General features: G+C 48.7%; 1 protein-coding gene across 1 annotated transcript in view; it reads right to left on the bottom strand.

Moving 5' to 3' along the window:
- The window catches only part of WNT6 (Wnt family member 6), a 124,638-nt gene that overhangs the window by 20,312 nt on the left and 78,852 nt on the right, over positions 1–25,474 (bottom strand). The window contains exon 2 of the mRNA XM_040358158.1: positions 7,914–8,134. Within this exon, the coding sequence (XP_040214092.1) occupies positions 7,914–8,134 (221 nt within the window). The remainder of the gene's footprint in view (positions 1–7,913; positions 8,135–25,474) is intronic.

A 25,474-nucleotide genomic window follows, 5' to 3' on the forward strand; every position in this document is an offset into this window, starting at 1 on the left:
TTGCACCCTAAGATAGGACGGCGCAAGCCGTCCTATCTTAGATAGGTTTAAGTGTATCTCTGTTTGAGAATACACTTAAACTTAGGTGGGCGTAGATTCCGAGTTAGGTCGGCGTATCTACTGATACGCCGACCTAACTCTACCTGAATCTAGCTACATGTCTGCGCGATGTGCGTGAGCGTGGCCGCTTGCAGTTTCCATGTGACGGGGTGACAACACAGGAGAGCAAATGGGAGACAGGGACACAGTTTTGTCACCATATATATAAAAGGAAGTTCATGAACAAAGACATTCATGGCAGGATCAACAGGTATTAGTTTAATGAAAGCTTTTCTGCCAATCAGGTGCTTGGGTCTGTTACCCGTCACCTGATTGGCCTATCAAGATTCCAATCACCTGGAGGACAACGCTCGCTGTCACCCGCTGCCCCACTGAGACAGGGTAAGTGCCAGGTAGACGGCGAGCAGTTGCGTTTGATGGGCACAATGGCTGCATTTGATGGGCACTGTGGCTGTAATTGTTGGGCACGGTAGCTGCGTTTGATGGGCACAGTGGCTGCAATTGATGGGCACAGTGGCTGCGTTTGATGGGCACAGTGCCAGCGTTTGATGGCACAGTGGCTGTGTTTGATAGGCACAGTGGCTGCGATTGATGGGCACAGTGGCTGCGATTGATGGGCACAGTGCCAGCGTTTGATGGCACAGTGCCAGCGTTTGATGGGCACAGTGGCTGCGATTGATGGGCAGAGGCGGCTTTTTAATTAGGCAAATTAGGCGGACGCCTAAGGCCTCACACTCACAGGGGCCTCGGCGGCTGCCCAACTTACCCAATGCATTGCCCCAGTTTTGAGGGACAGGGGACCTTAACGCTGCTGTGCTCAGGCAGTGTTAAGAGCCCTGACTCAGGAGCAGGGCCGCCAGCGTCCCTAACAACCAGTGAATATCGGTGACACCACCCCTTGTGACGTCAATGACCCAGCATGCCCTCAGTCAATGACGTCACAAGGGGGCAGGTTCAGCAGGTGACATCTACGGGTGGCCCCTGCCCCTTAGGTATTAAAGAGCAGGATCTGGGGGCCACCTGGTTAAAGGGGGCGTTTCCAGATTCCGATAAGCCCCCTGCCTGCAGACCCCCCACAATCACCGGCCAGGGTTGTGGGGAAGAGGCTCTTGTCCTTGAATTATTTTTCCCATAAAGGGGGTGAGTGGGGCCCCATGTAGAGTTTTGCCTAAGGCCTCACAAAGCCTAGAGCCGCCTCTGTTGATGGGCACAGTGCCAGCGTTTGATGGCACAGTGGCTGCAATTGATGGGCACGGTGCCAGCGTTTGATAGCACAGTGGCTGCGTTTGATGGGCACAGTGGCTACAATTGATGGGCACAGTGGCAGCATTTGATGGGCACAGTGAGGCTGCAATTGATGTTTTGTTTTAGGAATTTTTCAGTTTGTTTGTGCCCCTCCCCCCCCCCCCAAAAAAAAATTCGAGCACCAGCCACCATTGATAGATAGATAGGAATAAGTTAGATAGATGTTTGATAATTTTAATATTACAGTTTATTTCACCTGCAGAAATCTTTCTTTATTAGGGACGTCTCCGGCCCTCACACACTCCATCAGATTTAATGAAGGTCCCGTCTCCCTCGTCACCATATAAATGACATAATTTAGCGGTCGCGGGACGGAAGCCACCTCTGCTCATTAGAGCGATCTTTCCTGTCTCCCGGTGTACGGTTCTGCATTTCCGCTGTGCCGCGCACCTTTGCTTTGTCATCCAAATCAAATACTACCTTTGCCAAATCATTTAGTAGATGCAGCTAAAAATATCCCAAATGATAGCTTTGCAGGGAGCGGCGGCGGAAGCGGCGGCATGAAAAGTACGCGGTTTCCCTCCATTACGGAGCTATTAGGCAATTTAAATGCCATAGTAAAAGCTGCGCCACCCGTAACTCCGGGGTCAGGCTAACCTGGGAACCCGATGTGTACAGGGGCCTGGGGTCTTTATTAAAGGGGCCCTACAATATATCTATAGAAGGGGGCTTTCCAGGGACTGTCACTGAGGATTGTGACAAAGGCAAAGAACCTATCAGAGCTGAGGATATTTAAAGGGTCAGGGAGGTTTCTTGCCTCCTTTTTCCATGACATCCATTTAAATATTTTCAGACTTCCATGAGTGCACAACCTGCGGCCCTCCAGCTGTTAGGGAACTACAAGTCCCATGAGGCATTGCAAGGCTGCTTGTAACAAGCATGACTCCCAAAGGCAGGGGCATGAGGGGACTTGTAGTTCCACAACAGAGGGCCACAGGTTGAGCACCCATGTAACACAACATTTCTTATTTTAGGATAACTTGCCATAAAAGATTATTTTTATCCACTTCACCCCCCGGAAGAATTTACCCCCTTCCTGACATCGCTTTAACTGACCGGTGTGCGACGTGACTCCCAAACAAAATTGGCGTCCTTTTTTCCCCACAAATAGAGATTTCTTTTGGTGGTATTTGATCACCTCTGCGGTTTTTATGTTTTGCGCTATAAACAAAATAACTGCGAAAATTATGAAACAGAGCAATATTTTTAACTTTTTGCTACAATAAATATCCCCCAAAAATATATAAAAAAACAAATACCGTATTTATCGGCGTATACCACGCACTTTTTTGCCCTGAAAATCAGGGCAAAATCGTGGGTGCGCGATATACACCAATACCCGCTTTCCCGCGCCGAGTTTGAATACTGCGCCTGCATATACCGAGCGCAGTACACTCGTGTATAGTCGGGCAGGCTCGGCTATACACCTCTCGCGCTCACGTCCTGGACGTGAGCGCGAGAGTAGCCGAGACTGCCCGACTATACACGAGTGTACTGCGCTCGGTATATGCCGGCGCAGTATTCAAACTCGGCGCGGGAAAGCGGGGATCGAGCGAGGAGGACGTCGCAGAAGTACGCCGGACCCGACGAAGAGGACACCCGAAGCCGCAGACGGACGCCGGACCCAACGAGGCCGCCGATGGACACCGCGCAAGACACCAAAACTGTAAGTACAAAAATCTTTTTTTTTACAGGAATGTCGGGTCCACTTTAGAGGTGCGCGCTATCGGCTGGAGCGCGCAATACCCCGATAAATACGATACGTATTCTTCTACATATTTTTGATAAAAAAAAAAAATAGACAATAGATGACAACTTGATATTGCATGTATATACATATATTCCAGCATAAAAAAGGATTGTAAAATAATCTGTGTCCCTTGTACATAGGGACACAGATCGGTCACCTCCCCCAGTCAGTCCCCTTCCCCCACCGTTAGTAACACTATGCAGGGTACACATTTAACCCCTTCCTCGCCCCCTAGTGTTAACCCCTTCAATGCCAGTCACATTTATACAGTAATTAGTGCATTTTTATAGCACTGATCGCAGTATAAATGTGAATGGTGCCAAAAATGTGTCAAAAGTGTCCGATGTGTCCGCCATAATGTCGCAGTCCCAATAAAAATCGCAGATCGCCGCCATTACTAGTAAAAAAAATAATAATAAAAAAATAATAATTCTGTCCCCTATTTTGTAGGCGCTATAACTTTTGCGCAAACCAGTCGCTTATTGCAAAAATATGTAGAATACGTATCGGCCTAGACTGAGAATTTTTTTTTTTTTTTTAATTTGGCTATTTATTATAGCAACAAGTAAAACATTTTTTTCTTTTTTCAAAATTGACGCTCTTTTTTTGTTTATAGCACAAAAAATAAAAAACGCAGAGGTGATCAAATACCACCAAAAGAAAGCTATATTTGTGGGGAAAAAAGGACGCCAATTTTGTTTGGGAGCCACGTCGCACGACCGCTCAATTGTCAGTTAAAGCGCTGCAGTGCCGAATCGCAAAACCTGGCCGGGTCCTTTAGCTGCCTAAAGGTCCGGGTCTTAAGTGGTTAAAGTAGCTGAGACTTTAAGTCGCATCGATTTGAATGGCTCCCATCAAAATACATGGGCAACGATTTGTCATGTGACTTTATCATACCTCCCAACTTTTTGAGATGGGAATGAGGGACACCTATCAGCAAAAATATGCAGGCATAGGACACACCCCTTGCCACGCCCCCTTAAAGGAGAATTCTACGAAAAGTAAGATTGGTTAAACCCACAAGGGCTTTTTTTTACCACTACTATTTCTTTATATTGGCTTTTGGCATTTACAAATGCAGCAATTTAGAAATCAGATGAAAGGTTTAGCGCTGGGGAACACTTTTTGATAGATAAAAAGTGCATTTTATATACAACTCTATAGATCAGACCAAAATGAGGGACAAATGAGGAGGAATGAGGGACAGAGGGACATTGCTCCAAATCAGGGACAGTCCCTCGAAATCAGGGACAGTTGAGGGCTATGCTTTATGTGACAAGTTGCAAAAGTTTCGCCATGGATTGAGTTCCAAAAAAAGTTCCGGTTGGGCGTTCTGAAGACTGTACACAGCTATGGAGATCAGGGTGGGGGCGTTCTGAAGACTGTACACAGCTATGGAGATCAGGGTGGGGGCGTTCTGTAGACTGTACACAGCTATGGAGATCAGGGTGGGGGCGTTCTGAAGACTGTACACAGCTATGGAGATCAGGGTGGGGGCGTTCTGTAGACTGTACACAGCTATGGAGATCAGGGTGGGGGCGTTCTGTAGACTGTACACAGCTATGGAGATCAGGGTGGGGGCGTTCTGTAGACTGTACTCAGCTATGGAGATCAGGGTGGGGGCGTTCTGTAGACTGTACACAGCTATGGAGATCAGGGTGGGGGCGTTCTGTAGACTGTACACAGCTATGGAGATCAGGGTGGGGGCGTTCTGTAGACTGTACACAGCTATGGAGATCAGGGTGGGGGTGTTCTGTAGACTGTACACAGCTATGGAGATCAGGGTGGGGGTGTTCTGTAGACTGTACACAGCTATGGAGATCAGGGTGGGGGCGTTCTGTAGACTGTACACAGCTATGGAGATCAGGGTGGGGGCGTTCTGTAGACTGTACACAGCTATGGAGATCAGGGTGGGGGCGTTCTGTAGACTGTACACAGCTATGGAGATCAGGGTGGGGGTGTTCTGTAGACTGTACACAGCTATGGAGATCAGGGTGGGGGCGTTCTGTAGACTGTACACAGCTATGGAGATCAGGGTGGGGGCGTTCTGTAGACTGTACTCAGCTATGGAGATCAGGGTGGGGGTGTTCTGTAGACTGTACTCAGCTATGGAGATCAGGGTGGGGGCGTTCTGTAGACTGTACACAGCTATGGAGATCAGGGTGGGGGCGTTCTGTACACTGTACACGGCTATGGAGATCAGGGTGGGGGCGTTCTGTAGACTGTACACAGCTATGGAGATCAGGGTGGGGGCGTTCTGTAGACTGTACACAGCTATGGAGATCAGGGTGGGGGCGTTCTGTAGACTGTACACAGCTATGGAGATCAGGGTGGGGGCGTTCTGTAGACTGTACACAGCTATGGAGATCAGGGTGGTCCTCCTTTAAATGACTTCTTCAGAAGCCTCTTTATTTTTTTAAATGCTTTAATTGTTTCAAGTTCAAAAGTCAGTCATTAAAGACGATGGGAGTTTACACATCAGAGGGCCATAAATCCCCAATGAGTGTGTTTTGATGTGTAAATGGCGGCTAAGCGGCACTTAGGCCCATTAGGTAAAGGGAGACCATAAGGAAGAGCTCCCAGGGAATGCATGGGACACCATGGAGGACACAAATTCCGAGGATTCTGATTGGCCAGGAGGACGGGGGGGGGGGGGGGGGGATCTGCGCAGTAAATCATGCGTCAGACAGCTACACATTCTTTTTCTTTATTAAACCCACACATTGTCTCAGGCAATTCATAATGACTTCATTACACACCGGGGGAACATGTCTAAGCAATAAAGCCGGGGACTTATGTAGAACATCGCAATAATCTGACTTCTGCCTGCAGGGGAGAGAAGAGAACGCAGCGTGCGAAGGAACGTCGTCTACCCCTCCAACAACAAACTCCCAAAACATCCCGGAACAGGCTGTGTGTTGTGTTCACAGCTGCCTGGGCAGACCAACAAGTGGCTGGCGGTCAGCAGACCTTCCGGGTCCCCGAGCGGCAATGGCCGCGTTCACTTACTTGGTATGGCGCATAGGGTCGCCACCTTTTCTTCAAGTCAAACCCGAACACTTTAGCGGTGCACAGCTATTTTTTATACATATATTTTGCTCATAAATAACATTTCTAATCATATGAAGTTAATAACAAGAGTCCCCCTTTACATCGGAGTCCACAGAGTTCCCCTTTTACATCTGAACTCGCAGAGTTCCCTTTCACTGTAAGGAGGGGCTCTGCAGACTCTGATGTAAGGGAGAATTCTGGGGGCTCTAACATAAGGGATGCTCTGGGAACCCTGATTTAAGGGGAAACACTGAGAACTCTGATGTATGGAGAGGACTCTGATGTAAGTGGGAACACTGAGGACTCTGATGTACGAAGAGGACTTTGATCTAAGGGGAAACACTGTGGCCTCTGGTGTAAAGGGGAACTCTGATATAAGGGGGAACACTGAGGACTCCGATGTATGGAGAGCACTCTGATGTAAGGGGGAACACTGAGAACTCTGATGTAAGGGGGAACAATGAGGACTCTGATGTATGGAGAGGACTCTGATGTATGGAGAGGACTCTGATGTAAGGGGGAACACTGAGGACTCTGATGTATGGAGAGCACTGGGCGCTGGGCATGTGCCGCCACGCTGATCTGCGGTACTAAAGGGGGGCTGCACTGAACAGGGGGGGTACACTGAACGAGGGGGCTACACTGAAGGGGGGGGCTGCACTGAACGAGGGGGGCTACACTAAATGGGGGGTCTGCACTGAATGGGGGTCTGCATTGAAGGGGTGGATACACTGAAGGGGGGTCTGCACTGAAGGGGGGTCTGCACTGAAGGGGGGTCTGTGTAACATGCAGGGGGTCCAGAGCTGCAGGGGTGAAGATGGGGGGGGGCGCCACAGGATTAGCTCACACAGGGCGCCTGAACACCTAAGGCCGGCCCTGCATAGGGAAGTACCGTATTTATCGGTGTATACCGCGCACATTTTCCCCCTTAAAATAAGGGGAAAATCGTGGGTGCGCGATATACGCCGATCCCCGCTTCCCGCGCTGTGTTTGAACGCCGCCGCCGACATATACCGAGCGCAGTACACTCGGCCAGGCTCGGCTCCTCTCGCGGTCACGCCCTGTGCGTGACCGCAATGGGAGCCGAGCCTGGCCGAGTGTACTGCGCTCGGTATATGGCGGCGGCGGCGTTCAAACACAGTGCGGGAAGCGGGGATCGACTCAGAAACATTGCGGGAGAAGCGGGGAGGACACCACCAGGGCCGCAGATGGACGTCGGGCAAGACACCTACGAGGGGCATTCAAACTGAGTATTTTATTTTTTTCCTGAAATTTCCCTTCCAGGTTGGGGTTGCGCGCTATACGCCGGGGCGCGTTATATGAAGATAAATACGGTATCTCTTTACCTTGTATAGTAATTCTGCTTCTGGTGATTTGTCACCAGCGACAGGATTTCTAGTGTAATGTTGGCCGACGTCTTCTATAAATGAACATCGTTCATTCCTTGTAACGTCGTCTCCATCCCTCGCGCGGTGACCTTTCTCACCTCAGTACACTTTTATGTTCCGTAGATATCTCATGTCATTGCTCGCTGTTCTCTAGCTGTTAATTATGATAACATGAACACAGGGTAACAAGCACGGCAATAATAGTTCAATTATTCTAGCCCGGGGCTACATGGAACTCCCTAATAAGTAATGTTGAGTTACAGTACGCTGCTAATTAACACCGTGGACTGGTAACTTGGCTCATTTCCTAATCCTCTCCGTTGACACCTCTCAGGGGGGTGGAGAAGACAAGCGCTTACCTTGCTGAAGGATCTTTCCAAAGTACTTGTTGTGACCGGTGCAGTTCCACCGCCGTGACCTGAACTGGTACTGACACTCGCGCACTCCCATCTTGGCGCCCTTGGCCACCTCGGTGACGATCTCCGGCTCCGTCTGGCAGAGCTCGGCCTGCTTGCCCGCCAGGCGCTTGGTTTTGCGGCATATGCTGTTGGGGTCCATCACCAGGGGGCTTCCAACTGCCCTGCCGAATCCGTAAAAGAAAGACAAAAAATGAGATTAGCGCAATGTATCCAAAACATGATCCTACCATAGCTGTCTCCATGCAGGGCGAGGCAGCAAGTTAAAAGGTAAATCTAGGAACATATAGGTAGATTCACAGACAATAGCCTAAACTTGCGGCGGCGTAGCTTAGCGTGCTTAGGCTACGCCGCCGTAAGTTAGCTAGGCAAGTACTTTGGGCCAGATTCACATTAGAGATACTCCGTCGTATCTCTGTTTCTATCTATGTGACTGATTCATAGAATCAGTTACGCATAGATATCCATAAGATCCGACAGGTGTAATTGTTTTACACTGTCGGATCTTAGGATGCAGTACCGCGGCCGCCGCTGGGGGGAGTTTGCATCGTAAACCAGCGTCGGGTATGAAAATTAGGAGTTACGGCGATTCCCGACGGATTTTCGCGTTCGCTACGTCGCCGCTAGTCTAGTTTCCCGTCGCAAAGTCAGTCGGTTTTTTTAGTGCCTTAACTTTACGCAGCAATCGTATTGCTGTATAAAGTATGGCCGTCGTTCCCGCGTCGAAATTGAAAAAATAACGTCGTTTGTGTAAGCCGTCCGGGAATACGGAATTACGCTACGCGCGTCGCAGTTCGAAAAAATGACATCACGGCGCGCAAAGCACGACGGGAATTACGAAACAGAGCATGCGCAGTAGGTCCGGCGCGGGAGCGCGCCTAATTTAAATGGCACACGCCCATTTAAATTGGCCCGCCTTGCGCCGGAGGCCGCCGGCGGAGGATTTCATCGCAAGTGCTTGGTGAATCAGGCACTTGCGATGAAATTTTGCGGCGGTGTAACGTATCTACGATACATTACGCCGCCGCAGTTATATGTGAATCTGGCCCATGATTCTCAATGTACTTGCCTGCTATGTTACGGCGGCGTAGCCTAAAACGGGTGGGCGTAAGGGCGCCGAATTGAAATGTGTGTTGGGGGGGCGTGTTGTATGCTAATAGTGCTTGACCCTACATTTTTTACGTTTTTTTTTTTAACTGCGCATGCGCCGGGTGCCTACATTTCCCAGTGTGCATTGCGGCTAAGTACGCCGTACGGGCCTATTGATTTTGATGTGGACTTAAACGACGTAAATCCCGATTCACGGACGACTTACGCAAACGATGTAAAAAAAAATGATTTTCGACTCGGGAACGGCGGCCATACTTGACATTACTATTCCACTAGGGACTAGCTCTAACTTTACGCGGTCTATCTCTTACGTAAACGGCGTCAAAGTACTGCGTCGGCCGGGCGTACGTTCGTGATTCGGCGTATAAACTCATTTACATATTCTATGCCGACCGCAATGGAAGCGCCACCTAGCGGCCATCCAAAATATTGCAATCTAAGATAGGACGGCGCAAGCCGTCGTATCTTAGATATGTTTAAGCGTATCTCTGTTTGAGCATACGCTTAAACATAAGTCGGCGTAGATTCTGAGTTAGGTCTAACTCTTTCTGAATCTACCTAATACAGTATAAACTACAGAGGTTAAAGGGGTTGTAAAGGTACTCCACACAGTAATGCGAGGCTTTCTCCCTGGTGTGGAGTGTCGTGCTCGCCCCCCTCCCTTGGACTACAGAAGAGTCAGGACGCTCACTAACACACAGCTCCTTTCTCTATCTGCAATGTAGAGAGCGTCCTGACTCTCCCGTAGTCCAAGGGAGGGGGCGAGCACGACACTCAACACCAGGGAGAAAGCCTCGCATTACTGTGTGGAGTTACAGACAGAAGAACAGGAAGTGAGGATTTCTCAGAAGAAATAAGGAAATTTAAAAGCAAAATGGAAGGATGAGGTAAGTGAAGGAGGACTGCACTAAGGTAAAGGAAGCTATTTAGGGGGAAAAAATTGTACCTTTACAACCCCTTTAATGCAGTTTTGTTATAATTAATACATTATTCATTTTTTCCTTTATATATGGAGTGCCTGAATTTGACCCGGCATCAGCCTCTTGCAGACCCTGTACAGCAGGGCTGGAGCATGCAAAGACGAAGAAACACAAGCAGCCAATCAGTGACAAGGAACCTGCTGGTATGCTGATAAAAGCAACGAGCAGTAAGATAAGCTCATCAGTGCACTGCTCCCCCTTTCACTGTCCAGTCACAAGCCAGGGTGGGTGCAGGATGACCTGGGCTGGGTATCAGACTGAGGACATCTAGAGGCAGACAAAAGTACTGCAACGAATATCTCTGTATTGAAGGTGAGTTTTGCAGCAAATGCTGTTTTTTTTTTATTTATTTTTTATTTTTATCTTGCTTATCTTTTATTGGGTCTATAGGGGTGCGCACAGGGTGTGCCCAGGCATACCCTAATCACCCTGTGCAGCACAGATTCCCCCTACTGCCCCTGGGTTCCCCCCCCCCCCTCCTTCCCAACACAGCGCTTCCGGCTTCCCTACTCTCCTCTCCCTCCAGCTGTTGCTGCGGGGATGATTTGGGATTAAATGGGGGAAGGGGGCCGGTAAACATAACGTTGCGCCCGGCCTCCGGCGACCATCTGGTCCTCCGGAAATCTCTATGGTAGGCGATCTGCTCTCCGACTCACCGATCGCAGCGGTGAGTCGGTAGAAGCACCGGAGGGCGGCGGGAGGGGGGGACGTCCCCTCTCTCTGCCCGTAAGAGCGATCAAGCGGCGGAACAGCCGATATGATCGTTCTTACGGTGCACAGAATCGCTGGCTCTAAAAGACGATATCCAGGGGCGGACTGACACCTCATGGGGCCCCCGGGCAATAGGAGATTATGGGGCACCCGGGCAATAGGAGATTATGGGGCCCCCGGGCAATAGGAGATTATGGGGCCCCCAGGCAATAGATTATGGGACAACACAGTATACACACACACATACAGTATACATACACAGTATAGACACACAGTATACACACACAGTATACACCCTGATGGGGCCCCATAGTGGCATGGGGACCTCGGGCAGTGCCCGAGTGCTTGAATGGTCAGTCCGCCCCTGACGATATCTGAATGATGCCTGTAGTTACAGGCATCATTCAGATATCCCGGCTCAAAGCCAAGGACGTCCAGGGACGTCCGTCCGGTAGGAAGTGGTTAATTAGGCAAATTAGGCGATCGCCTAAGGCAGGGATCCTCAAACTACGGCCCTCCAGCTGTTGCGGAACTACACATCCCATGAGGCATTGAAAAAACTCTGCCATTCACAGACAAGACTAGGCATGATGGGAATTGTAGTTCCTGAACAACTGGAGGGCCGTAGTTTGAAGACCCATGGCCTAAGGCCTTGCCCTCACAAGGGCCTCGCGGCCGCCTAATTTGCCTGTGATCAATCACCAGGGCGTTGTTCCACCACCTGTGTTTTCCGGTCATCGCTGGCCCCCTTCTATCTTAGTTTCCCTGGTAGGATTTTTAAAACAAGTAGATCATGTTGTTTTTGAGTCATCTTGTCAGGCTAGGGCTGCCAGGGATTTACCAAACCCTTCTCGCCCCAAACTTATTTTGAACCATATGCTGCCTTGTAATTTCCGATATCTTGAATTGAACTTCTGGATCAGGAATTCCAGTTTCTCAGATTTTTTAACGGTCGGTGAAACCGGTTTCAGAAGGTTGCTCAGGCTGGGTTCACATATAAATGCGAATTGGATGCATTTTTAACTGCATCCAATTCGCATAACATGTGAGTGTGACCGGCTTTCGATGGAGCCCGGTTCACACATGTCCGGTGCGGTCACGGTGCGAATTTGAAAAGGGTCCTGTGCGTTTTTGGCGAATTTAGAGAAAAATTTGGACCCAAATCGCACCTGAACCGCTGAACAGAACCGCACAGGACACCGGACCGCAAACCGCAGCCGGACCTGTGTGAACCCAGCGAGTCCATAGGCGGTAAGCAGTCGTGATGGAAATGCTACTTTTGCTTTTTTTTTTTAAGTGTTCTGAACTTTTTTTTTTATTGTATCTCTTGGAATGTTCTTTAGTGTTTTACTATCGTGCACGCAGCCAAGGGACCTCCGATCTCTGCGGCCGGAGGAACAGCGATCCCCGCTGTCTCTTCTCCTCCGCGCCCCGACACCCCGCCCCGCCTCTCCTCTGTGAACGGAGGAAAGCACAACAAACCAGACAGAGCGCTGTATTATTTGGGGGAAGTGCAATAATATTGGCGGAATATATCAACACAAAGCAATATTTTCCCTGTCCCAACGGTCCGGCCATTGTTTTCTCCGTGTGACCGCGTCAGATCATCCGAGCCGCGTTACAACAGCATTTCGTTTTAAATGGGTTTGGGCTTTATGGTGATTAATCATCAAGATCTGTTGGCTTAGAGAGCCGATCTCCTAAATTAGATAACTAAACATTTCTTGTCTGGGACTGGTTTACAGGGTACGTCTGGGCAAAATGAAAAACAAAACAAAAAAAACACACACACTGGCCTAGATTCAGGGAGATTTGCGCCCTCTTACGGAGGCGCAGCGTACCGTTTTTACGCTACGCCTCCGTAAATCACGTGCGCTACGCTTCATTCACGAAGCAGTAGCTCCGTAATTTGCGGGGGCGCTCCGTAAAAATGGCCGGCGTAAGCGCGCGTAATTTAAATGATCCCGTAGGGGGCGTGGATCATTTAAATTAGGCGCGTTCCCGCGCCGAACGTAGTGCGCATGCTCCGTCGGGAAACGACGAACGCAAACGACGTAAAATGCGTACGCAGGGCGCGCGTAGGGTTGTGAATCGGCGTGAGTATGCAATTTGCATACTCTACGCTGACCACTACGGGAACGCCACCTAGCGTCCATCGTAAGAATGCAGCCTACGATACGACGGCATAAGAGCCTTATGCCAGTCATATCTTAGGCTGCAGTCGGCGTAACGAGCTTTCTGAATACAGAAAAGTCGTTACGCCGGCGCAACTAAGCAATTGCGCTGCGTAACTATGGTTACGCAGACGCAATTGCTTACTGAATCCACCCCATTAAGTCCATTTTGCCCATGTTTTGTCCCTTTTAAAAACTCAATTTAAAACCTGCCAGCAATACAGTGAGCGCCTAAATTCCTGTTTAACCACTTCAGCCCCGGACCATTTGGCTGGCCAAAGACCGGGCCACTTTTTGCGATCCCAGTACGCTTGCGGTCCCAGGAACTCGATATTCCCAGGCACTCTGCGATTGCGGTCGGCAAAGGCAGAACAAGGGGATTCCTTTGTAAACAAGGCATTCCCCTGTTCTGCTTATTGACATGTCACAGCAAGGAAGGATTGTGGTTTACCTGTCACCTGCCCACCATTGACAGGTTGCTAACCCCAGGATTATGGGGCCAGATTCACGTAGGGCAGCGGCGGCGTAACGTATCGTAGATACGTTACACCGCCACAATTTTTCATCGCAAGTGCCTGATTCACCAAGCACTTGCGATGAAAACTACGCCGGCGGCCTCCGGCACAAGGCGGGCCAATTTAAATGGGCGTGTGCCATTTAAATTAGGCGCGCTCCCGCGCCGGACGTACTGCGCATGCTCCGTTTCCTAACTCCCACCGTGCTTTGCGCGCCGTGACGTCATTTTTTCGAACGGCGACGCATGTAGCGTACTTCCGTATTCCCGGACGTGTCACGCAAACAACGTTAAATTTTAAATTTCGACGCGGGAACGACGCCATACTTTAGACAGCAATACGTTTGCTGACTAAAGTTAGGGCACCTAAAACGATGACTAACTTTGCGACGGGAAACTAGACTAGCGGCGACGTAGCGAACGCGAAAATCCGTCGTGGATCGCCGTAACTCCTGATTTGCATACCCGACGCTGGTTTACGACGCAAACTCCCCCCAGCGGCGGCCGCAGTATTGCATCCTAAGATCTGACAGTGTAAAATAATTACACCTGTCGGATCTTAGGGATATCTATGCGTAACTGATTCTAGGAATCAGTCGCATAGATAGAAACCGGGATACGATGGCGTATCCCTTTTGTGAATCTGGCCCATGGTGTGCCCAGGCAAACCTGGCACGCCGCTTGCTCACGCCTATGACAGGGTGGCATGTTGTGGGACTGTCCTTGAAAATCTGGCACAGCTGGTATGTAGGACTGCATGGATATTCACAGAATTGTGGAGAGGAATTGAGGACTCTGCAGTAAACATTTCCTACCGCCAGCTTGTGGGTGACCTACTGGCAATAATCATATGCTTTAGCTGGCAGTAGTCATATGCTTTTATGCCATGGAGTGCTTTTTATGGCAGAAAAGCCCAATTTCACCATGCTGAGACTGAATTAATGGTTCAACCTTCTCAAAAGTCCATACACATTGTCCTAATCATTCTGCTGCAATTTGGATAGGTAGGTGGGTAGGTAGGTGGCTGAAGTTACATGGGCAAGACAGAAGAGGAGCCATTTCTTGATAGGTGAGAACTGAGAAAATGACCTCTTAGGCCTCGTACACACGACAGAGTTTCTCGGCAGAATTCACCGAGAAACTCGGTCAAAACCCGGATTCTGCCGAGAAACTCTGTCGTCTGTACACTTTTGGCTCAATGGAGCCGCCGAGGAGCTCGTCGAGAAAATAGAGAACATGTTCTCTATTTTCTCGTTGTTCTATGGGAGAAGGCGGCCCGCCGAGCTCCTCGGCGGCTTCATCCCAGAACTCGACGAGGAACTCGACGTGCTTGGCACGTCGAGTTCCTCGGCCGTGTGTACGGGGCCTAACAGCAATAAGAAGGAAGCCCAAACGTTGAAGGTCTAAATGGATTTGTATTGAACAGATTTTCTCAACCGTTTTTACCACCAAAGAACACTTGAAAAGCTTTTTAGGTTCCAAGGAACCCCTTCTATAAATAATTATATATATATACAGTTCACGGTACATTAGCACGATCACTAAATTGTAGAATGTTTTTTTTTTTTTATATAAGAATGAATAGTACGGCATACCTAGCATATCTGACTCCCTGGGCAGATCATTTTTTACACCCTCCTGCAGTGTGCAAGTAATACGCTTGAAATTAAATGATTAATAATAACGCAGACAGTAAAAAATACGGTGTCTCTTAACCACTTCAGCCCCGTACCATTTGGCTGCCCAAAGACCAGAGCACTTTTTGCGATTCGGCACTGCGTCACTTTAAACAAGATTGACGTCCTTTTTTTTCCCACAAATAGAGCTTTCTTTTGGTGGTATTTGATCACCTCTGCGGCTTTTATTTTTTGCGCTATAAACAAAAATAGAGCGACAATTTGAAAAAAAAAAAAAAACAATGGCCCGGATTCAGGTAGATTTGCCCCTTAGTTACGGAGGCGCAGGGCAGCGTTTTTGCCCTGCGCCCCTGCAAATTTCCTGCGCTACCCGCGATTCACGGAGCAGTAGCTCCGTAAATTGCGTGTGCGCTGTGTAAACTTGCCCTGCGTAAGGGCGCCTAATGTAAATGATCCCGTAGGGGGCGGGAATCATTTAAATTAGGAGCGCTCCCGCGCCGAGCGTAGAGCGCATGCTCCGTGCATTGCGGCAAATGACGTCGCAAGGACTTTGTGAAAATTATTATTTATGCCATTCTCAAAAACTTTTGGCCACGGCTGCAGGTAAAAGGTAATTTCACCATTGAACACTGCTCAAGGGACCTCCAGCAAACTCACGAGTACGGAAGAGCGCAAAGTTTGGACTGAAATTTGGCCATTTGTCTGGCTCTGGATTTTTGACCCTTTTAGTAGAAGCTGAACATAATAAATAGTTAGCCAGATTCAGAGAGGTTTACGCCGGCGTATCAGTAGATACGCCGTCGTAACTCTGAATCTGCGCCGTCGTACATTTAAGTGTATTCTCAAATTGAAATACACTTAAATGTATCTTAGCTGACTATTTACGCCGGCCGCTAGGGGCGTGTACACTGATTTACGCCTAGAATGCCTAAATCAGCGAGATACGCCTATTCACGAACGTACGCTTGCCCGTCGCAGTAAAGATACGCCGTTTACGTAAGACATACGCCGGCGTAAAGATAAAGCTGCTCTCTAGGTGGCGCAGCCCATGCAAAGTATGGACGTCGGAACAAGCGCATCTTTTTACGTCGTTTGCGTAAGTCGTATGCGAATAGGGCTGTGCGTAAGTTACGTTCACGTCGTAGGCAGTGTTCGACGTATCTTAGGCATTCTATCCGACGCATGCGCACTGGGGTACATCCACGGACGGCGCATGCGCCGTACGATCAAAACGTCAATTACGTGGGGTCATGCCTTATTAGCATAAAACACGCCCACCTCTTCCCAATTTGAATTAGGCGCGCTTACGCCGGGACATTTACGCTACGCCGCCGTAACTTAGGACGCAAGTGCTTTGTGAATACAGCACTTGCCCCTCTGACTTACAGCAGCGTAGCGTATATGCGATACGCTACGCCTGCACAAAGTTAAGCCAGTCTTTCTGAATCTGGCTAAGTATCTGTTTCTATGACAGCTTCCTATCGATGTTTGCTAAGGAAGCAGTGGGTGTCAGCACCTGCCCCATTCTTAGCAACCAGTGACATCACCCGGCATCATTTGTTTACTGTCCCCGGGCTTGTAAACAAAGGGCTCTGACATTGTTGTCCACACATACAGTAGCCACATGGCCATACTTTGTCCTTTTTTCCCCACAAATAAAGCTTTCTTTTGGTGGTATTTAATCACCTCTGCGATTTTTATTTTTTTGTGCTATAAACAAAAAAGTGCGACAATTTTAAAATCAAAAACATTGGCCCCGATTCAGATACAATAGTGTACCTCTCAGCGGGCGTAACGTATCTCAGATACGTTACGCCGCCGTAAATTAGGGCGCAAGTTCCGTATTCAGAAATAACTTGCACCCTAAGTTAAGGTGGCGTAACGTATGTGGTCCGGCGTAAGCCCGCGGAATTCAAATGTGGATGATGTGGGCGTGTTTTATTTAAATTAATAGTGACCCCACAAATTTTATATTTATATTGCACCGTTCGTGAAAGAATCCCAGTGCGCATGCTCGAAATTACGCTGCAAATCGTCAATGCTTTAGACGTGAACGTCACTTACGTACGACTTACGCAAACGACGCAATCGACGCTGGCCCGACGTCCATACTTAACATAGGATACCCCTCATATAGCAGGGGTAACTTTACGCCGGAAAAAGCCGAACGTAAACGACGTAAAAAAATGCGCCGGGTAGACGTACATTTCTGAATCGGCGTATCTACCTAATTAGCATATTCCTTGCGTAAATCTACCGAAGCGCCACCTAGCGGCCAGCGTAAATATGCAGCCTAAAATACGACGGTGTAAGAGACTTACGCCGGTTTGGATCTTAGGGAAATCTATGCGTAACTGATTCTATGAATCAGTCGCATAGATACGACCGGCCGGACTCAGAGATACGCCGTCGTAACTGCTCTCTGAATCCGGGCCAATATTTTTTACTTTCTGCTATAAAACATACCTAATAAAAAAAATCAAATTTCTTCATCAATTTAGGTCAATATGTATTCTGCTACATATTTTTGGTAACAAAAAATCACAATAAGCGTATATTGATTGGTTAGCGCAAAAAAAGTTATAGGGTGTACAAACTATGGGATTTTTTTTTTTTATATACTAGTGATGGCGTCGATCAGTGTCTTTTAGCGGGACTGCGATATTGCGGCAGACAAATTGGACACCTAACTGACACATTTTGGGGACCAGTGACACCAATACAGTGATTAGTGCTAAAAAAATATGCACTGTCAAAGTTGTAGGGTTTCCTGTACCTTTTGCCTTTTTCAGTCGCATGTGGGTGCCAATATTTCCTAAGGACACCCCCACACATCTTGCACATGCAGGTACATTCGCACTCAGTAAAAAATTGTGACGTGCGCAAACGCAAACAATGCGCACGCTCGGACGCACCTCCTGGTGTGAATGAGCCCTCAGACTGCTGTGCCCCGGGATTGTGCACGGTTCTAAACCCTTGACTAAAAAAAAGGTTGAAAAACACTGGTATATAGTATACGGCATAATACTTATTCGGCCCCATACACACGGGAGGATTTATCCGTGGATACGGTCCAGCGGACCGTTTCCGCGGATAAATCCTCTCGAGGATTTCAGCAGATTTTAATGCGATGGTGAGTACTCACCATCGCATTGAAATCCGCGCCGAAATCCTCTGGCGATGATGTGTCGCGCCGTCGCCGCGATTATGACGCGGCGACGTGCGCGACGCTGTCATATAAGGAATTCCACGCATGCGTCGAATCATTGCGACGCATGCGGGGGATCCCTTCGGACGGATGGATCCGGTGAGTCTATACAGACCAGCGGATCCATCCGTGGGGATGGATTCCAGCGGATAGATTTGTTCTGCATGTCAGCAAATATTCGATCTGCTGGAATCCATCCCAGGGGAGATATATCCACGGAAACAGATCCGCTGGAGTGTACACACCATAGGATCTATCCGCTGAAACCCATTTGCTGGGATTTTTCAGCGGATGGATTCTATCGTGTGTACGGGGCCTTCTAGTTTCTAATATTTTAAACATTATCCTTCCGGTGTCATTCTTTAGCCACTTCCCGCCCGCCATGTAGCAATATGACGTGATCAGGATAACAAGCCGAAGCGGAGATCGATGGTGTGATGTGTCGGTCTGACACACTGCAACTCCGATCTACGGAGACTCTTTACCATGTGATAAGTTGTGTCCAATCACAGCTGATCACGATGTAAACAGGAGAAGCCGTGTATCGGCTTTTCCTCGCTCGCGTCTGTCAGACGCAATGAGAGACGATCGGCTGCTCTCCTGACAGTGGGGGTATGCGCTGATTGATTATCAGTGCAGCCCCCCTGAGGATGCCAACCCAGGACCACCAGGGACACCACCAGGGGTGCCCACCACTTGTGACCACCAGGTATGCCACCCATGTCCACCAGGGATGCCAATGAGTGCCCGGCACTAATGCCTGCCAGTTAGGGTGACCACATTTCCAAACTGCCATTCAGGGACACCCCCCTCCTTCACAAAAAAAACTGCCAATTTTAAATTTTATATATGCAAGTAATTGGCCATAATAGGAATATGGGGGGTCTGGGTACAGCCTTGGGGGACATGTATCAATGCAAAAAATGTTTTTAAAAATTATCGTTTTTTCAGGAGCAGTGATTATAATGATGCTTAAAGTGCAAGAATAAAAATGAACAATTCCTCTAAATATAGTGCCTGGGGGGGGGTCCCCTTAGTCTGCCTGTAAAGTGGCGCATGTTTACCATGTATAGAACATGCTGCAGCAAAAAATAAATTTCTAAAGAAAAAATGGGCAAATCACATTTAAATTGACTCACAGTTGCAATTGCTGGCACCGGCTATTGAAAAAAAAAAGCAAAAAAAAACATAGTTGCCCCCACCCCCCCAGTCCTGGTTGGGCGCATTGTGCAGTGCATAGCAGGGCATTTGGCGGGGCGAACACCCTGGGCTGGGAAACAGACAGTTTCCATCGTTGGCTCATCGGGTGGCTGTGTCAGTTTCATCCCGGGACACTGTATTGTCCTGGAATGAAGGTGACCGGGACCCGGGGACAGACCTGCAAAATGCGGGACTGTCCTGGGCAATCCGAGACACGTAGTCACCCTACTGCCAGTGCCTCCTTATCAGTAATGCCCATCAGTTCCACCTTAAAGTGCCCATCAGTGTCGCATTTCAGTGCCCATCAGTGCCACCTATGAATGCCCATCAGTGCTGCATATCGGTGTCACCTATGAGTGCCCATCAGTGCCACCTATCAATGCCCATCCATCTGTGCTGCATATCAGTGTCACCTATCAGTGCCCATCATCAGTGACCATCAATGCTGCCTTATCAGTGCCCATCAGTGAAGGAGAAAACGTACTTATTTACAACGTTTTGTAACAGAAAAACTAAGAAATTTTTTTTTTTCAAAATTTTCTGTCTTTTTTTTTATTTGTTTAGAAGAAGATAAAAATCCCAGAGGTGATCAAATACCACCAAAAGAAAGCTCTACTTGTGGAAAGAAAATAAAAAAATATATATTTGGATACAGTGTTGCCCGACGGGTCGCAATTTCCATTTAAAAAGCGACAGCGCTAAAAATTGGCTTGGGCAGGAAGGGGGGGAAGTGCCCGGTATTGAAGTGGATAAACTCAAACATCTTCATGCAAGAAACAAAGGCCCAGATTCTCATATCTGGGCGTAAAAAACTGTGGCGGCGTAACGTATGTCATCAACGTTACGCCGCCGCACGTTTTACAGGCATGTGCTTTATTCACAAAGAACTTGCCTGTAAAGTTGCGGCGGAGTATCGTAAATCCCCCGGCGCAAGCCCGCCTAATACAAATGAGCCGGGTAGAGGCGTGGAGCATTTAAATAAGGCGCGTTCCCGCGCCGAACGTAATGCGCATGCGCCGTCCCTAAAATTTCCCGACGTGCATTGAGCTAAATGACGTCGCAAGGACGTCATTGGTTTCGACGTGAACGTAAATGGCGTCCAGCCCCATTCACGGACGACTTACGCAAACGACGTAAATTTTAAAATTTCGACGTGGGAACGACTGCCATACTTAACATTGGTTGCCCCTCATATAGCAAGGGGCAACTTTACGCATCGCAAATCTAACGTAAACGTCGTAACTTCACTGCGTCGACCGCGTGTACGTTCGGGAATTCGCGTATTTTGCTAATATGCATACTCGACAGGGAAAACTACGGAGGCGACACCTAGCGGCGAAAAAAAAAATGCATTTAAGATCCGACAGCGTAAGAGCCTTACGCCTGTCGGATCTAATGGATATCTATGTGTAACTGATTCTAAGAATCAGGCGCATAGATCCGACGGCCCAGATTAGGACTTACGACGGGGTACATTGCGTTGCGCCGTCGTAAGCCCTTTCAGAATCTGGGCCAAAATGTTTTGGAAGTTGGGAGCTCTGTGATAAATTGTTCATCTGCCAGTCAGCTGCTAAAAATCCTGCGCTGGAGGGGATATTTTTTTTTTTTTAAAGTACCGTCTACCCCCCCCCCCCCCCCCTCACTCCACAATCACTGTTTTTGCTTTTTGTGTCACCTTTCTTCTAAAAAATGCATACAAATTGTCTGATCCCCGAGGCCAGAGCTGACACTGACAGCTCATGACGGATGGGCAGGCAGCAGACGAAAGCGTTAATGAGACCTCAACTCCAGCTGCCTTTTGTACTCTTTGCAGGTAACTCTACAAGTGCCGGAATTTGGAGTCGCCGCAGATCTATGTGACAGGTCTCCGGCCTTGTCCAGAACTTTCGGAAGACATCTTTCTGTATGTCGGTCAATAGTGTATAAATGCCGCGCACACACCATCATTATTCGGCATGAAAAAAACTAAGGGCCAGATTCACGTAGGGCAGCGGCGGCGTAACGTATCGTAGATACGTTACACCGCCGCAATTTTTCATCGCAAGTGCCTGATTCACCAAGCACTTGCGATGAAAACTACGCCGGCGGCCTCCGGCGCAAGGCGGGCCAATTCAAATGGGCGTGTGCCATTTAAATTAGGCGCGCTCCCGCGCTGCGCATGCTCAGTTTCTGCGCATGCTCAGTTTCCTAACTCCCGCCGTGCTTTGCGCACCGTGACGTAATTTTAAATTTCAACGCGGGAACGACGGCCATACTTTAGACAGCAATACGTTTTCTGACTAAAGTTAGGGCACCTAAAACGACGACTAACTTTGCGACGGGAAACTAGACTAGCGGCGACGTAGCGAACGCGAAAATCCGTCGGGGATCCACCGTAACTCCTAATTTGCATACCCGATGCTGGTTTACGACGCAAACTCCCCCCAGCGGCGGCCGCGGTACTGCATCCTAAGATCCGACAGTGTAAAACAATTACACCTGTCGGATCTTATGGATATCTATGCGTAACTGATTCTATGAATCAGTCGCATAGATACTCTGAGAGATACGACGGAGTATCTGAAATACTCCGTCGTATCTCCGCTGTGAATCTGGCCCTATGTTTTTCAGCATGTAGAAAAAACAACGTTTTTTCCAACTTCATCATTAAAATAACGTTGCCCACACACCATCGTTTTAAAAAAATGCTCTAGCAAAGCGCGGTGACGTACAACACGTACGACGGCACTATAAAGGGGAAGTTCCATGCGGATGGCGCCACCCTTGGGGCTATTTTAGCTGATTTCCTGTTAGTAAAAGACGATTCGCGCCAGGGCCGGTACAAGGCAGGGGCGAGTGCCCAGGGCGCTACCATTTAGTACAGGAGGGGGGGCGCAATCAGCCGTGGCCGCCAAACCAGATGTTGTGGGGCAGTGTCATAGACAGCGCGGGCAGCGGCAGTGGCACTTTACAGATTGTGTGCCGACTGGCTGCCCGCTGCCGAGTGCGCTCCTGGCTCAGTCCCTTTCCTTCTGTGTGTTTACTCGCTCCCCCCCCCCCGGCCCCCCCTAGGGAGGATCAGTTGGTTGGTGGATTCCAGCGGCGTGCGCCGCGTGACGTCACGCCGGAGGCGAGGTGAGAGAGGGAAGACTCGTCTCGTACTGCGTAGGGAGCTGTGTGCAAGGAGTCAGGACCAAGTCACGAGGAGCTGAGCCTGCCTACAGTGCCTAGTGCTACTGCAACAGTACAGAACAGACAGTTAAAAGTAAGCAAATAATAAGCAAATCATTTAAATTACTGTATTGGGGAGGGGGAGGGGGTTGATCGGGGGGAGGCGGACTGAGGTCACCATCATTTTTTTAATAAAAAATGGCAGTTTAAAAAAAAAATTTGTGTTATTTTGAGCCACCCTTGCCTTCTCTGACTAAAAAAAAAAAAAACATTAATTGCAGCCTCACTGTGCCACCAAACGCAGCCACTGTGCCATCACATGCAGCCACTGTGCCCATCAAACACAGCCACTGTGCCATCAATTGTCTCCACTGTGCCCATCACATGATGCAGCCACTGTGCCACCAAACGCAGCCACTGTGCCATCACATGCAGCCACTGTGCCACCAAACGCAGCCACTGTGCCATCACATGATGCAGCCACTGTGCCCATCAAACGCAGCCACTGTGCCATCACATGATGCAGCCACTGTGCCACCAAACGCAGCCACTGTGCCATCACATGCAGCCACTGTGCCCATCAAACGCAGCCACTGTGCCATCACATGCAGCCACTGTGCCCATCAAACGCAGCCACTGTGCCATCACATGCAGCGCATATCAATGAAGGAAAGAAAAACGTATAACAAAATATGAAACATGAAATAAGCAGGAATTGTACAATTGAGCTTCTATGCATTTGATGATTTGGTGCCCCCAAAAGGGTTAAACGTCTGGAAAGAAAATTGAGAACTCGGCGACTCAGTGTGACGGGATTGCAGGGACTGTCCTGCAGGCACTCGGCTCTCTCCGGGGACCACCTGCAAGACGATAATCCCACCTGCAGGGGCGTATGCCATCATCACTCACACTCGTCAACGCTCAACACATGATCTATTAGGGTGCAAAGAGTAAGTGAAAACACAATGTATGCTATTAGGAAAGCAATATCATATTCTTAGTGTTGATTTTATTTTTCCTATTTACGGGATGCAAATTCAGACTTTGTAATTTAATTAATAATTCATTTTACTATTTATTTTTTCCTTTATTATTTGCATATACTCGAGTATAAGCTGAGTATTTCAGCACATTTTTTTGTGTGCTGAAAATGTCCCCCTCGGCTTATACTCGAGTCACCTTTTTAAGCCTGATCTCCAGGACTTTGGGGACCCGGTACCGGCCAAACTTGGCGCACATGTAGCCCCACTCTTCCTCTACAAGTGTGCAAAGTTGGTTGTCCAGGGGACCTACAGCCGGGGAGCACCAATTTTTCAAAGTCGGGAACCCCTTCCATAGACTCCCATTTTAAACGGTAATTTCTCCGGTGACTTTGGGGACTCGGTACCGGCCGGTCATAGGTTCCCAGGACCCCAAACTTGGCACACATGTAGCCCCACTCTTTCTCTACAAGTTAGCAAAGTTTGTTGTCTGGGGTACCTATGGCTGGGGAGCAGCGATTTTTTAAAGCCGGGCACACCTTCCATAGACTGCCATGTTAAACATCAGTCTAGTCATGGACACAGTGAGGCATGAGCACAGTGAGGCATGGGCACAGTGAGGCATGGGCACAGTGATGCATGGGCACAGTGAGGCATGGGCACAGTGATGCATGGGCACAGTGATGCATGGGCACAGTGAGGCATGCACATGGGCACAGTGAGGCATGCACATGGACACCCTAGGCTTATACTCGAGTCAATAATTTTTCCCATTTTTTTGTGGTAAAATTAGGTGCCTCGGCTTATACTCGAGTATATACGGTATCTTATAATTACAATTTCCTTTATTTTATTTTTTTACAATATGTTTTTTTTCCCACTTTGTGTGTAAATTATTCACAGTGTAGCTAAAAATAGGCTGACTGACCTTGGGGGGGGGGGGGGGGATTGGCGTCTGTGACCGAAGGTGGCGACGGGTGGATTGTTTGCCACCCCCCCAAAAAAATTACAGCAAACAGTGGGCCAGATTCACATACAATTGCGTTACGCTGCGGCGGCGTAACGTATCCCATTTACGTTACACCGCCGCAAGTTTACAGCGTAAGTGCTTGATTCACAAAGAACTTACCTGTAAACTTGCGGCGGCGTAGCGTAAAGCCGTCCGGCGCAAGCCCGCCTAATTCAAATGGGGCGTGTACCATTTAAATTAGGCACGTTCCCGCGCCGAACGTTCTGCATATGCTCCGTTAGGAAATTTCCCGCCGTGCTTTGCACGAAATTACGGCGCCCCGACGTATTTTTTGAACGGCAACGTGCGTTACGTCGTTTCGTATTCCCGGACGTCTTGCGCAAAAAAAAATAATTTAAAATTCGACGCGGGAACGACGGCCATACTTTTAACATGGATGGTGCAATTTTACACCACCTAAAGAGGACTCGTAACTTTGCGACGGGAAAAGCCGACTAGCGACGACGTAAGCGAATGCGACGAACGCGCGTACCTTCGTGGATCGCCGTAAACATCTAATTTGCATACCCGACGCAGGAAAGCGACGCAAACTCCACCCAGCGGGCGCCGGAGAATTACACCTACGATCTGAAGGCGTAGGAAGCCGTACGCCTGTCGGATCTTAGCCAAATGCCGTCGTATGTTTGTTTGTGAATTACAAATAGCAGCAAAATAATAAATGTTTGCTTTTGGCTTTATTATCGCTTTAAAAGAATAATAATACTGAGACAGTTTCGGCCGTAGAGGAAAACCTGTTTTTCTTTTATAACGGCCAGGAAAGAGTTAATGGCGTTGTGCAAAAAACCTGTAAACCGCGATGAAAACAAATGC

This window comes from Rana temporaria, chromosome 6 (genome assembly GCF_905171775.1).
Source record: "Rana temporaria chromosome 6, aRanTem1.1, whole genome shotgun sequence".
Classification (NCBI taxonomy): Eukaryota; Metazoa; Chordata; class Amphibia; order Anura; family Ranidae; genus Rana; species Rana temporaria.